Source organism: Triticum dicoccoides, chromosome 6B (genome assembly GCF_002162155.2).
Source record: "Triticum dicoccoides isolate Atlit2015 ecotype Zavitan chromosome 6B, WEW_v2.0, whole genome shotgun sequence".
NCBI classification, from domain to species: Eukaryota; Viridiplantae; Streptophyta; class Magnoliopsida; order Poales; family Poaceae; genus Triticum; species Triticum dicoccoides.
Window position 1 is genome coordinate 590,514,773 of NC_041391.1, and position 14,982 is coordinate 590,529,754.

Genomic DNA, 14,982 nt, shown 5'->3' on the forward strand with positions numbered 1-14,982 from the left:
GCTGCGCTGGAGGGAGGCGGGTGGGAGGGAGAGGGGAGGCTGGAATATAGGCGCGGTGGCCCGGCGGGCGGGCGGGGCCCGGCCGTCGCCGTCGGTCCGTGCGACGACAGGGAGGGAGGGGGGAGGAGACGAGGGGACGGGCGCTGGCCGCATCCCGCAGCGGGGCCGGAGGTTATCAAACGGCCCGCGCGAGCGAGCGAGCGCGTACGTGTACGCCACCGTGTGGATCCACGGCCCCAACGGTGATGGTGTGGCGTACGGGTGTACCCCTCAGCCCTCACGGGAAGTTTCTCTGGATTTTCGCGTCAAAAATCGTGTACAGGTAGATTTTTCTTCCTCCCAGCGTGGAGCGGTAGCCCGAGCTAGTCCCTTCCTTTTCGCCGGCGTTGATCTTTTGACTCCTCCGCTGGCTTTACCCGGCCGGCCAGGCTATGTGCTCGAGACCCTGATGAGCTATAGAAGATTCCCTCCCTCCTGCCTGGAGGACTTGACCAGGAATTACGCCCTCCGTTTCTAAATATAATTTTTTTTAGATATTTCAATATAGACCACATAAGAAGCAAAATGAGTGAATCTACACTCTAAAATACATCCATATATATGTAGCGTATATTAGAATATCTAGAAAGACATGCTATATTTAGGAACGAAGGGAGTATTAAACTTCGAAGAAGATGAAATCTACCGAGTTTCTACGCACTACCAACTACCGAGATTCATCACATCACAAAGTAGACCATACCGATTTGCTACGCACTACCAACTACCGAGATTCATCACAAAACAGACCACACTTGCAAGACCACGGCAGCACTTGTCAGGAAAGTCACTTGTTTAACAGCGAACGACACGTTCCAGCACCACACTTGTGGCAAACGACACGTTCCAGTACCACACTTGTGGCAAACGACATCCAAGTCAGGTATCCAACAAACGACTACAGTATGTATCAGAAGACGACGCTAGCTACACCACCAACCAGCGAATCATGCTGGTCAGGACCGATTTCAGAGCAGCCGCTGTAGCGATCATCTGTACGCCGGTGCTCCGGCGAACGAGTAGAGGGAGGACACCGGCACCCTTGAAGCAGCAGGCCCCTGGAGGTTTGCCGGGTAAGCAGCGGGCCTGGCCGCGTAGGACGGGTCCTGAGCGGCTGGGTAAGCAGCACCACGGTAGATCTCGTCAGCGTAGCTGGGGTGCGCGGCTACCTCCTGTGGCGGCAGCCTGTAGTCTCTTGGAAGGAATGGATCCACCCTGCTAGCGGGATCACCTGGAGCCCTGGGAGCAGAATTGTAGTTCAACAAGGTCAGAATTCATCAAGCATCCGAGCATATCTACTCCCTTCGTAAAGAAATATAAGAGCGTTTCTTATATTTCTTTACGGAGGGAGTACATGATTAGCTAACAATTAAATCAAAACATTTTTTGTTGTAATGCACGGTTTACACTTGTACAAGACCGCAATCATCAAGACAACATGATATAAACCTTAAAGCAGGCTCGGTGTTATTTCCACAGATGTCAAAAACACATTCAACTACATCTTGAAATATTAATACTCCCTCTGTTCCTAAATATAATTTGTTGGGGGAGTGTAAACTGAACTCCCCCAGTGACTTATATTTCGGAACAGATGTAATACATGTCAATTTTGCTTTTTGTTCCTAAATGTTTTAGTCTGTTCATAATTAATTGCCTAACAAATACTGTACGCAAATTCTAGAATCATGATGGAAAGGTTCTGACATGAGGCTAAACTTCTTTCTAAAAAGAGAAAATTGAGGACCATGAGCATGTAAAATGAAGTGCCAGTAAGGTCCCTAAATTGTAGGGGCCTCCAGTGCAGTAACCCTTTCCTTGATGGGTCAGACAAACTTTTGGAAAGAATGAACAAGTCTCCTAGATTCAATAGTTCTTTTCTTCTGAAATGAAATCCCAGATTCTCATAAAACAGCCTTTACTAGGGTAATTATCACTCTTATATGAATCAAAATAGTCTACAGTTATCAATCATATATCTTTTAGAAAGAGGTGAATTGGTTAGCTATCTTACACTCAGCGCCAAACTAAAGAATCCACAGAAACAACCCATTGAACGAATAGTTGGTGGGAGAAATTCTGCATTCAGAGAGTAACAAAGTGCCCCGCTAAAGGATTACAAAAGAATTACGACCTTCTAATAATTTCATAATTAAACATCAATTTCAAACATACTTTCATAAAATGGACGAAAATATGGTGAAAAGCTATGTTCCCTGCTCATAATTCAATTAGGAAGCAACCAAAAAATTGTACTATTAAATTGACTGCCATGCTTGAAAATATATTAATTAAAAATATTTTCTGTTATAATAAATGAAATTAGCACACAATTACAATATACGAACATAAGATAATGACCACTCACCTTTCATAAATGACATTAGCTTGATGTGGATGGTAAGAACCATGAGGAGCAGGAGCAACATGATAGTATGTAGGTGGCTGAACTTCTTCAACAAACTGTGGGCGTCGAATTTCCTCAACATGGAGTGATGGCCTTCTTTCTTCATAATCATAGGCTAATCTCCTTCCTTCAACAAATTGTGGGTGTTGCATTTCTTCATGATGTCGTGGCAGCCGCCTTTCTTCATAATCATATGGCTGTCGCCTTTCTTCAACATAGTGAGGCATGCGCCCCTCAACACGGTTTGTCCGACGAACTTCTTGAACATGTTGGGAAGATGGCCGATGTATGTTAACTGGCTTGTATAGTGCTAGTAGCTTACGGACCTACAAAATAGAACCATAAATTACATCATGAACATGCAAAATGTTATTTTAGTTTTATTTCAGTTTTGGATACATTTCAAATTACACAATTTAGAATAATTGTCATGGCTTACTTGTCTAGAATTGAGCTCTTGGGTGAATTTTCCCTTTGAATTGTAGTTCTCCTTAATGGCATGCTTGAAACTACTCTCAGTAAGCGGAAGACAATCTTTATCAATCCTGAATTTGACCTGCATCAAGCGCACAAATTAGTTAAAACAATAAACTGTCCTTAGTATCATCTCCATTGACCTATCATTCATCTTCATGAAAGATGAAAACAATGCTAAAAGAAGCTCCATGTTAGCTTTCCAAGTCTAAAACATCCCACACTAAATGGATATATAGAAGATATTAAAAGAACCAAGATCACCATAGATTTTGGCAAACACAAAATATAACAATGCAAATTAATCAACATGGGATATAAAGAGAAATTAGAATTCCACGGCAAACATAGGGTGTGTTTTGGTGACAAAACCAACCATACCAACCTTTTTGGTCATAGCCAAAATTTTGGCTCTTGCTTGGATGGTTGCCAAATATTTTGGAATGTCCAAGTGCTCTAGTCCAATTTTTTTTTGCCAAAATTGGCCAAAACACGGGCAACCAAAACCTTAGCCAATATTTTGGCTAGCAAACTTTTGGTGATGTTGGGCTCAAACCAAACACACCCATAGCTCTATTATAGAGATCTGTGCATAATATTGCTTTCACAAGGGATTATAGATGATCAGTACTGTTTGCATAATATTGCTTTCACAAGGGATTATAGATGATCAGTAGTGTTTGCATACGCATGTTCCAATACCATTTTACTCGCTCCCTCCACACAATTAATCCTTGCCATCTACCAGTACTCAGAATTAATATGTTTCGCTAGGTATATCATTACAAACATGGGTGTAAGCGTGTAAGGTCATCCGCCGATTTTTCTTCTGAAGGTCAGACAAACTATTGAGCTAATTACCAAAAAAGATTAGGCCAGAAACTCAAAGATGAACAGCTATTTCTTTCTACTTAGCCTGAGATCACCATTAATTTGGTTACTGTGCAAAGTGCAACACATATAACTTCTTAACAGAAATCAACACACTTTGAAGGGAACAAATGGTTTACTTTGCCTCTATTAATTAAAAATAGTTCGGACATGTGGCATTCTCTCATGAAAAGATCATGTGTGTTTCCTAACTTGATCAGAGGTGTTCTATCTACCATCATTTCAAGAAGACTTCCACCTCACCCTTTGCCACGTAACATCATGTATGCTAGGATGTGCTCCAATATACCACGACCTTTGCACCCTGTGCTACTTTAGCAAATACTTACTGACGCAACAAATGACAACTCCCACATGATCAATGCTAGACCGCCATGGACATTTAATGATCAAGGAAACTAAAATAAGAATTAGTGCTCACTAGTAACCATTCCGATTCATTATGAAAAAAATTTAAAGCACAAGCCTTGTAAGGAAATATAGATTTAGCAAAAATAACTATTTTAAGTTTAATGACGTAGAAAGTTGCCAAGCGAGACAAGAAAAATATGTCGTTTTCACTTCAATAAGCATACACGCATATCCAAACTTCGAGTTTGCATGCCATCGAACTCACATGAATTTCAACACATAACTAATGAGCCTTCTCAAAGGATCAATCAGAAAACCCTATCAGGCCATTGTCTGCGGTATTAACTTGTGAGGCTTTTTACATACCCTAACCATACGATTTAGCACACAATACCTTCAGGACAGGTGATATACCTCTACTACCATAAGAATGGACCATACACACACAAACAATGACCAAGAATTACCTGAGCAGGGAATTTCCCATTGAACGCACGTCGCACAAGATCCATCCCTCCTCTTGCCGTTGCCTTGTACACCCCATAGAGAAGCTTCAGGTCAAAGTCATACAGGAACAGCTTCGCCCCTGGTCGGATCTTCTCCACCACATCTATCTTCCCCTTGGGCAAGCCAAACACACTGTTCTGGAAGCACTCCGGCTTCGTCTTTGCGCTGCACATGAAGATAAACCCAGCACTGCCCCTCTCCTCCCCCACTGCATCGTCCTTCTTCTCCTTCTCCTCCACCTTCGGGTTCACCCTCCCCTGTCCTTCCCCCTTCGCCCTCCCCCTCATCTTATCCTTCCTGCCCCTCTTCCTGTCAGCACTGCTGTTCCCACTGCCCATCTTACTGCCATCACCCTTGTTCTCGGCGACGGACTTACTGCCATCACCCTTGTTCTCGGCGACGGACTTATCGCCATCACCGTTGGCCTTGGCGACGGACTTATCGCCATCACCGTTGGCCTTGGCGACCATCTTCCCATCAGCGCCGCCGTTCTCGGCGACCACAAGGGCGGCCGAAGCCCCGACGTCGGCCGGAGCGGGAACCACCGGCGTGGGCCCCGAAGCAGGTGCGTCGGCGGAGGCCGCGACTGCAGCGGCGGCGGCCGCCTTCTTCTTCTCCGGATCGGCCTTCTTCTTCTTATACACCCTCTTGCGCCTGGCCGATCCGGGGGCGGACTTGGACGGCGGCGTCGGCGCGGAGGCGGACGCGGCGCCCTTGCCCTTGCCCTTGGCGCTCGGTGTGGTGGGCGCCTCCTTCACCATGGCTGATTGGAGCGGCCAGATCAGGGAAAAATTGCCACGAAAATTCAGAAAAACTTTGCTGAATCTACTCGTAAAAAAATCGAACTGAGCTGCGCTGAATCTACTCGCGAAAACCGAACTGAGCGGCGCTGAATCTACTCGCAAAGATCGAACTGAGTACGGGCACGGGCTAGGCAATCGCTCGGCTCGATCTCGTCGATCGGTAGGGCTTGCGACCGGCTACGATGCAGGGAGAATTGAGGAAGTGGTAACTGAAATCCAGGTCTGGATGACGGAGGCGAGGAGCGGGTGCGCGTACCTTCGGTAGCGAGAAAGGGGAAGACTGTCAGGGGATGTCACGGCGGGCCTGATGTGGCCTCCGCTGCGTCAGGGGTGGGGGTTTATAGGTGTGGGGAGACAGGGAGGGGAGTCGATGGACATCCGGTGCGGACTGCGGACCCCAACAAATCCTTTGCCGGTTCAACGCTTTTCGACCCTACAGCCGGCTCGACTGTCTGGATCAAACGCCGTGGAGGAAATATAGGCAGTATTTTTCACGGTCTATTTTATGCCCGATTGGGTAAACATGCCCACTTTCCGAAAAAAGGACACACACACTCGTCCTAGTAGCACGTCTCGTTCTCTTTCTTGTGGCAAGGAGCCAGGACCTGTGGATCCTTATACTATTGCAACTTAACAACCTTTATGCAGTATATTCAACAATCAAATCAAATGGATTCGTAAGGAAAAGACTACGGATCCTGGCTCCCGCAGCTTAAACATGGCGACGCACTGTTCTTGACGTTTGTTAGTGGTGCGCACGTACGACTTCACTTCTATGAGTTTTGATGACGATAAATGGTTTAATGAAAACAGTTATCTATGAAACATGATGTCTTGACCCGCAAAAAAAAAAAAAGATGTCTTTATGCGTAGTGCTGTTCCTGCTCATGAGTCTTAAATGTGTGCCGGTAGTGCGCACGTACGGCTTCCCTTTTTCTGAGCTTTGTGGAAAATAACGGTTTAGATTGGACGGTTACCGGTGGAACAAGTTGCCTTTACCTGTCACGCCTTCATTGCTCTTGAGTTTTGGCCGTTTGTTGGTGGTCTTATGTACGGCTTCTTCTTTATGATCTTTGTTTAGAGTAAACAGTTTGATTATAATGGTCATGATGCCTATATCTAGTAGCGTAAAGCTTATAAATATAGCAATGTCAACAACATTTCCTAGGGCCAAAGCTTAATGACAGAGATACTCATTTGATCGCTTATTATTAGTGTGCCGTATGTTTTTTCAATGTAAACTTCATCTACTCCTATATGGAAATTTAAGGTGAGATGGACAATTTTGCAAAATCAAGGCAGCACACGTATGCAAGGCAACCCTTATAATTTTCTTCAAAACCATTCAATTAATGTATTAACTCTTCAGCTCCCATGCAATCCGTTAACCAACGAGCACGTATGCCGCCAATCTTCGTGAAAGCTAACCATCTGATGGTCGCACTGAGGCGAACTAGCGCGACGCAATCGCTATCGTCGGATCAGGGCGCGAAGATCATGCGGTCTGTAATACGCCAACTGGCATAGATGTATTGACTCTTCAGCTCCCGTGTAATCCACTAACCGACGAGCAACTATGCCGCCAACCTCCATGAAAGCTAACCATTTGACGATCGCACTGGGGCGAACTGGCGCAACACAATCGCTACCGTTAGATTGGGGTGTGAAGATCACGCGGTCCGTAGTCTGCCAGTTGGCATAGATCAGTCAGGAAGAAGGGGAAATTGCAAATTCACCATGGTTATCCTCTCGTTGGGAGAGGCCATTTCCAAGAGGAGTTGCCATGTTCGTTCAAATCCCCACATGTCTCCTGGATAGCTACTTCCTCGCCTCCCCCGTCGTGTGATGGTCTCAGTTGCGACTGCTGGCCGACGCGACTGATCTTGCTGCCCCGCGGGTGATCTCGGTTTTGGTGGATGCTCACTATCAAGCTCGACCATGTCTAGGGGCAATCGACCCCTCCATCCCCCGGTTATGGTAGGAGTGTGATGCGTCAAATTGCCACCTTCATCTCCGTCGCGTTCTGGAGTCTGCTTGTGTTGGTCATTGTCGCTCCCTTGTCTCCTCTAGTCTTCGTCGTGGGTTGTGTGCCATTAGCATCTGACTCCGCCATGACTACTTGTTGTCATGGTTGACCTCGTTACTCGTGCTTGATGTGGGTTTAGCTCACCACCGAGCTTGACCTAGGCTACGATTGCTCGATCCTTCCATTCAACAGTTGCTATAGGGGTCCATTACGTGTGGTCACCATCGCCATCTCTGTCGCGCTATGGAATCTACCGGTGCTACTTGACGTCGCTTCCCTCATCTTCTCTTCATTTCTTTCGCAAAGAGTGGCACGCGTGACACCCACCAGCGAGTTGATGGACATCCGGTGCGGACTGCGGACCCCAACAAATCCTTTGCCGGTTCAACGCTTTTCGACCCTACAGCCGGCTCGACTGTCTGGATCAAACGCCGTGGAGGAAATATAGGCAGTATTTTTCACGGTCTATTTTATGCCCGATTGGATAAACATGCCCACTTTCCGAAAAAAGGACACACACACTCGTCCTAGTAGCACGTCTCGTTCTCTTTCTTGTGGCAAGGAGCCAGGACCTGTGGATCCTTATACTATTGCAACTTAACAACCTTTATGCAGTATATTCAACAATCAAATCAAATGGATTCGTAAGGAAAAGACTACGGATCCTGGCTCCCGCAGCTTAAACATGGCGACGCACTGTTCTTGACGTTTGTTAGTGGTGTGCACGTACGACTTCACTTCTATGAGTTTTGATGACGATAAATGGTTTAATGAAAACAGTTATCTGTGAAACATGATGTCTTGACCTGCAAAAAAAAACATGATGTCTTTATGCGTAGTGCTGTTCCTGCTCATGAGTCTTAAATGTGTGCCGGTAGTGCGCACGTACGGCTTCCCTTTTTCTAAGCTTTTTGGAGAATAACGGTTTAGATTGGACGGTTACCGGTGGAACAAGTTGCCTTTACCTGTCACGCCTTCATTGCTCTTGAGTTTTGGCCGTTTGTTGGTGGTCTTATGTACGGCTTCTTCTTTATGATCTTTGTTGGCGTGAGACAGTTTGGTGGTCGCCTGCACGAGGCAGCATGGCCGCGGGTGGCGACGCAGACGCGAGGTGGCCACCGAGGAGGGGCGGCATGGCAGCTCGGCGAGAGGCAACGGCATGGGCGGCAACATGTTGGTGGACGGCGGCACGAGCGGTGGGTGGCAGCACGATAATCTCAGTCCGCAAACTAACATTAGCATTTTATGGCAAATTCATTAGTGTTACCATGGAAATTTTATTATTGTCAACATGGCAAATCTTTTTATTTAATGATCATGGCAAATTTGGTTACAATCTGCACGGAAATTTTCTAATCAAGTTTTCTTCAACTTCATGATTACCTAAGTCCAAAAGGATACCATTACTTTTATGACAAATTCATTTGTGCAGTCATGACAATTTTATTACAATCAAGATGCAAGTTTAAGTTTTTATTTTTATTTTAGGGAAGTATATGATATAGATGCAGTAAGTAGGGGAAACTAGGTAGCAGATAAGCTAGTTGGGCCTGATCCTTTTCATGGTTGTAATAAAAATAAAAACTATAAACAAGGCAACTAGTTTTTTTTAAAAAAACTTCCTATATATTCCTCTTTAATCATGGTAGTACAACGTGTTGGGGAACGTAGTAATTCAAAATTTTCCTACGATCACGCAAGATCTATCTAGGAGATGCATAGCAACGAGACAGGAGAGTGTGTCTACGTACCCTCGTAGACCAAAAGCGGAAGCGTTTAGTAACGCGGATGATGTAGTCGAACGTCTTCACGATCCAACCGATCCAAGTACCGAACGTACGGCACCTCTGTGTTCAGCATGATGACGTCCCTCGAGCTCTTGATCTAGTTGAGGACGAGAGAGAGAGTTCCGTCGGCACGACGGCGTGCGACGGTGTTAGTGATGTTACCGGCCCAAGGCTTCGCCTAAGCATTACGACGATATAACCGAGGTGTTAAACTATGGAGGAAGGCACCACACACGGCTAAGAGAACAACTGTTGTGCTTTGGGGTGCCCCCTGCCCCCGTATATAAAGGAGGGAGGAGGAGGAGGCCGGCCTAGGAGGGGCGTGCCTATAGGGGGAGTCCAACTAGGATTCCCAATCCTAGTTGGAGTCCCGTTCCTTTTTCAAGAGAGGGAGAGAGGGAGAATGAAAGAGGGTGGGGGGCGCCCTCCTAGTCCAATTCGGACCAGCCATGGGGGGGCCACCCTGCGGCCCTCCTCTCCTTTTCCACTAAAGCCCATAAGACCCATTAATCCCCTGGAGGGTTCCGGTAACCTCCCGATACTCCGAAAAATGCCCGAACCTTTCCGAAACCTTTCCGGTGTCCGAACATAGCCTTCTAATATATCAATCTTTATGTATCGACCATTTCGATACTCCTTGTCACGTCCGTGATCTCATCCGGGACTCCGAACAAACTTCGGTCATCAAAAACACATAACTCATAATACAAATCGTCATCGAACGTTAAGCGTGCGGACCCTACGGGTTTGAGAACTATGTAGGCATGATCGAGACACATCTCCGATCAATAACCCGGAACCTGGATTCTCATATTGGCTCCTACATATTCTACGAAGCTTTGTCGGTCAAACCGCATAACAACATACGTTATTCCGTTTGTCATCGGTATGTTACTTGCCCAAGATTCGATCGTCGGTATCATCATACCTACTTCAATCCCGTTACCAGCAAGTCTCTTTACTCGTTCTGTAATGCTTCATCCCGCAACTAACTCATTAGTCACATTGCTTGCAAGGCTTATAGTGATGAGCATTACCGAGAGGGCCCAGAGATATCTCTCCGAAACACAAAGTGACAAATCCTAATCTCGATCTATGCCAACCCAACAAACACCTTCGGAGACACCTGTAGAGCATTTTTATAATCACCCAGTTACGTTGTGATGTTTGATAGCACACAAGGTGTTCCTTCGGTATTCAGGAGTTGCATAATCTCATAGTCTGAGGAACATGTATAAGTCATGAAGAAAGTGAAGGAAATATGCCCTAGAGGCAATAATAAAGTTATTATTTATTTCCTCATATCATGATAAATGTTTATTATTCATGCTAAAATTGTATTAACCGGAAACATGATACATGTGTGAATACATAGACAAACATATAGTCACTAGTATGCCTCTACTTGACTAGCTCATTAATCAAAGATGGTTATGTTTCCTAACCATAGACATGTGTTGTCATTTGATTAATGGGATCACATCATTAGGAGAATGATGTGATTGACATGACCCATTCCGTTAGCCTAGCACTTGATCGTTTAGTATATTGCTATTGCTTTCTTCATGACTTATACATGTTCCTGTAACTATGAGATTATGCAACTCCCGTTTACCGGAGGAACACTTTGGGTGCTACCAAACGTCACAACGTAGCTGGGTGATTATAAAGGAGTACTACAGGTGTCTCCAAAGGTACATGTTGGGTTGGCGTATTTCGAGATTCGGTTTTGTCACTCCGATTGTCGGAGAGGTATCTCTGGGCCCTCTCGGTAATGCACATCACTATAAGCCTTGCAAGCAATGTAGCTAATGAGTTAGTTATAGAATGATGCATTACGTAACGAGTAAAGAGACTTGCCGGTAACGAGATTGAACTAGGTATTAGATACCGACGATCGAATCTCGGGCAAGTAACATACCGATGACAAAGGGAACAACATATGCTGTTATGCGGTTTGACCGATAAAGATCTTCGTAGAATATGTAGGAGCCAATATGAGCATCCAGGTTCCGCTATTGGTTATTGACCAAGAATAGTTCTAGGTCATGTCTACATAGTTCTCGAACCCGTAGGGTCCGCACGCTTAATGTTACGATGACAGTTTTATTATGAGTTTATATATTTTGATGTACCGAAGGTTGTTCGGAGTCCCGGTGGTGATCTAGGACATGAAGAGGAGTCTTGAAATGGTCAAGACATAAAGATTGATATATTGGAAGCCTATATTTGGATATCGGAAACATTCCGGGAAAAATCGGAATTTTTCCGGAGTACCGGGGGGTTACCGGAACCCCCCCGGGGGTTATTGGGCCTAGATGGGCCATGAGGGAGAAGAGGAGGGCCGGCCAGGGCAGGCCGTGCGCCCCCTCTCCCCCTAGTCCGAATAGGACAAGGAGGGGGGCGGCGCCCCCCTTTCCTCTTTCGCCTCCCCCTTTCCTTCTCCACCAAGGCAAGAGGGGGGAGTCCTACTCCCGGTGGGAGTAGGACTCCTCCAGGCGCACCCCTTGGGGGCCGGCCGCACCTCCCCCTCCCTCCTTTATATACGGGGGCAGGAGGGCACCCTAGAACACACAAGTTGATCTACGTGATCGTTCCTTAGTCGTGTGCGGTGCCCCCCTCCACCATATTCCACCTCGGTCATATCGTCGTGAAGCTTAGGTGAAGCCCTGCGCCGGTAGAACATCATCATCGTCACCACGCCGTCGTGCTGACGGAACTCATCCCCGACACTTTGCTGGATCGGAGTCCGGGGATCGTCATCGAGCTGAACGTGTGCTGAACTCGGAGGTGCCGTACGTTCTGTACTTGGATCGGTCGGATCGTGAAGACGTACGACTACATCAACCGCGTTGTCATAACACTTCCGCTTACGGTCTATGAGGGTACATGGACATTACTCTCCCCTCTCGTTGCTATGCATCACCATGATCTTGCGTGTGCGTAGGATTTTTTTTGAAATTACTACGTTCCCCAACAGAAAGCAGTAGTAGTGAAACTATAACGATCATAATGCTAAGCTAATGGGTGGGTCTTGTCCATCACATCATTCTCTAATGATGTGATCCCGTTCATCAAATGACAACACATGTCTATAGTCAGGAAACATAGCCATCTTTGATTAATGAGCTTAGTCAAGTAGAGACATACTTACGACACTTTGTTTTGTCTATGTATTCACACATGTACTAAGTTTCTGGTTAATACAATTCTAGCATGAATAATAAACATTTATCATGATATAAGGAAATATAAATAACAACTTTATTATTGCCTCTAGGGCATATTTCCTTCACAACGAGCATCAGAAATAATAAAAAATTACATCCAGATTCGTAGACCACCTAGTGAGGACCAGAAGCACTGAAGCGAGATGAAGGTGCGCCGCCATCATCGCCCCTTGTCTACTATGCAACTTTATTCTTGTAGACTCTGTTCACTACAAGTTTTTCTTTATTCAATGACAAAAGATCTAGTGATGAAACAGGAACGGTCACCTAAAATTATTTTCTGTGACGGTCCACCATCACGGGGTGTTTTCCTCTCGGGGCAGCGCCCTAGCCAGCTTTGACGACGTCCTGGCCTGATTTTTGGCGACGCATTTGGGTGTCACTACACATGTCTATTTTTTGGGATGGTTCGTAGTGTCATATAAAATGTTTGGTGTCACGAAAAAATGATCGACTGGTTAGAAAAATGATTTAAAAACGGTGAGTTGGTGTTCAGAATGCAGTACCTTATAATTTCTGCCATCCAGAGTTTAGAACATATTAGAATCAAATTTTCAAGGTATTAGTTGAGATGTTCGATATGTTGGGATAGGAAAAAATAGTGCAGTGGGCTTGAAAACAAAGTTTTGGGTGATGAAGATGAGGAGGGGGTGCGTGTACCTTCGGTTGCGAGAAAGGGGATGACTATCATGGGGTGTGACAGCGAGCACGCCTGATGTGGACTCCATGGCGTGAGGAGGTGGAGGTTTATAGGTGTTGGGCGACGGGGAGGGGAGTCAATGGACATCTGGTGCAAACTACGAATCCCAAATCCTTTGTCAGTTCACGCTTTTCAACCCTGCGGCTGGCTCGACTGTCTGATTCAAACACCATGGAGGAAATATAGGCAGTACTGTATTTTTTCTGGTCTATTTTATGCCCGATTGGGTAAACATGCCCACTTTCTAAAAAAAGTACACACAGTCATTCTAGCACGTCTCGTTCTCTCGTGGCAAGGAGCCGAGACATGTTGATCCTTATACTATTGCAATTTAACAACCTTTATGCAATATATTCAATAATAAAATGGATTTATAAGGAAAAGACTATGAATCCTAACTCCCACAGCTTAAACATGACGACACAATGTTCTTGACGTTTGTTAGTGGTGCGCGCATCCGGCTTCTCTTTTGTGAGTTTCAATGAGGATAAACCATTTAATAAAAACGGTAATTTGTGAAACGCGTTGTCTTTATGCGTAGTGCCGTTAATGCGCATGAGTCTTAAATGTGTGCCGGTAGTGCGCACGTACGGCTTCTCTTTTTTCGAGCTTTGTCAAGGATAACGGTTTAGCTTGGACGGTTACCGATGGAACAAGTTGTCTCTGCTTGTCGTGCCTCCATTACTCCTGAGTTCTGGCCGTTTGTTGGTGGTCATATGTACCGGTTCTTCTTTACTCCTTTGCCACTTAGTATTAGTATGATCGTATATTTCTCCAATGTAAACTTCATTTACTCCTTCTATATAAGAATTTAAGGTGAGATGGAAAATTTCATAAAATCAAGGCAGCACACGTATGCAAGGCAACCATTATAATTTTCTCCAGAACCATCCAATTAATGTATTGACTCTTCAACTTCCATGTAATCCGCTAACAAATGAGCATGTATGCCACCAATTTTCGTGAAAGCTAACCATCTGAGGGTGGAACTGAGACAAACTAGCACGACGCAGTCGCTGCCGTATGATCGGGGCCCGAAGATCACGCGGTCCGTAGTGTGCCGGCTGGCATAGGTGTATTGACTCCTAAGCTCCCATTTAAACCCCTAACCAATGAGCATCTATGCTGCCAATCTCTGTGAAAGCTGACCATTTGACGATCACACTAAGGCGAACTAGTGCGACGCAGTCAATGTCGTCAGATCGGGGCTCGAAGATCACGTGGTCGGTAGTGTGCCAGTTGGCATAGATGCATTGACTCTTCAACTTTCATGTAATCTGCTCACTAACGAGCATCTATGTGGACAATCTCCGTGGAAGCTAACCATTTGACGGTCGCACTGACGCAAACTAGCGTGACGCAGTTGCTGCCACTACAAAAAAAAGACACATCCATGACATTTTGGGTCGAACGAAAAAAAATTCTGTCATACATATGACACTTCTATGACGATAATTGTGACAAAACCCGGTATCATCATAGATGTGGTGGGCTCCTACTTCTATGACAGAAAATGGGTTTTTCGCCTGGGCGGGCCGGAGATGCAGCTGCATGACATTCTTTGGGCCGTTCATGACGGAAAAAACCGTGGTAGAAGTGAGGGGGAGGAAAATTTCGGGGAGTTCCCGGTTACGGTGGGAGGTCGGGGGCCGAGCGATGCGCGTTTCTCTTGTACATGTACGCGCGTGTGTGCGAGGCGTTGGCTCTAACTGAACTCGAGTGAGGCGTTGGTCTCTAACTGAACCCGAGCGATTGCATTGCAGGCTA

At 45.7% G+C, this 14,982-nt stretch overlaps 1 protein-coding gene across 2 annotated transcripts; it reads right to left on the reverse strand.

The window, feature by feature from the left end:
• Positions 1-814: 814 nt before the first annotated feature.
• Positions 815-5,847, reverse strand: LOC119322822. 2 transcript variants are annotated; one of them, XM_037596356.1, is made up of 5 exons: positions 5,729-5,847; positions 4,630-5,432; positions 2,886-3,002; positions 2,408-2,772; positions 815-1,278 (listed from the first exon to the last, which is right to left on the reverse strand). In XM_037596356.1, the coding sequence occupies exons 2-5, from the start codon at positions 5,428-5,430 to the stop codon at positions 1,029-1,031; spliced, it is 1,533 nt and encodes a 510-aa protein (XP_037452253.1). In that variant the 5' UTR covers positions 5,431-5,432; positions 5,729-5,847; the 3' UTR covers positions 815-1,028. The 2 variants fall into 2 exon arrangements, with proteins under 2 accessions (XP_037452253.1, XP_037452254.1); XM_037596357.1 differs by lacking the exon at positions 5,729-5,847 and having other exon boundaries at positions 4,630-5,719.
• Positions 5,848-14,982: the final 9,135 nt, after the last annotated feature.

Excerpts from the sequence above, each read along its gene's own strand:
- LOC119322822 (XM_037596356.1), bottom strand. The coding sequence starts at position 5,430 with ATGGTGAAGGAGGCGCCCACCACACCGAGCGCCAAGGGCAAGGGCAAG. Across the intron at positions 3,003-4,629 it reads ATGGGAAATTCCCTGCTCAG|GTCAAATTCAGGATTGATAA; the intron begins GTAATTCTTGGT and ends CGCTTGATGCAG. Across the intron at positions 2,773-2,885 it reads AAGAGCTCAATTCTAGACAA|GTCCGTAAGCTACTAGCACT; the intron begins GTAAGCCATGAC and ends TCTATTTTGTAG.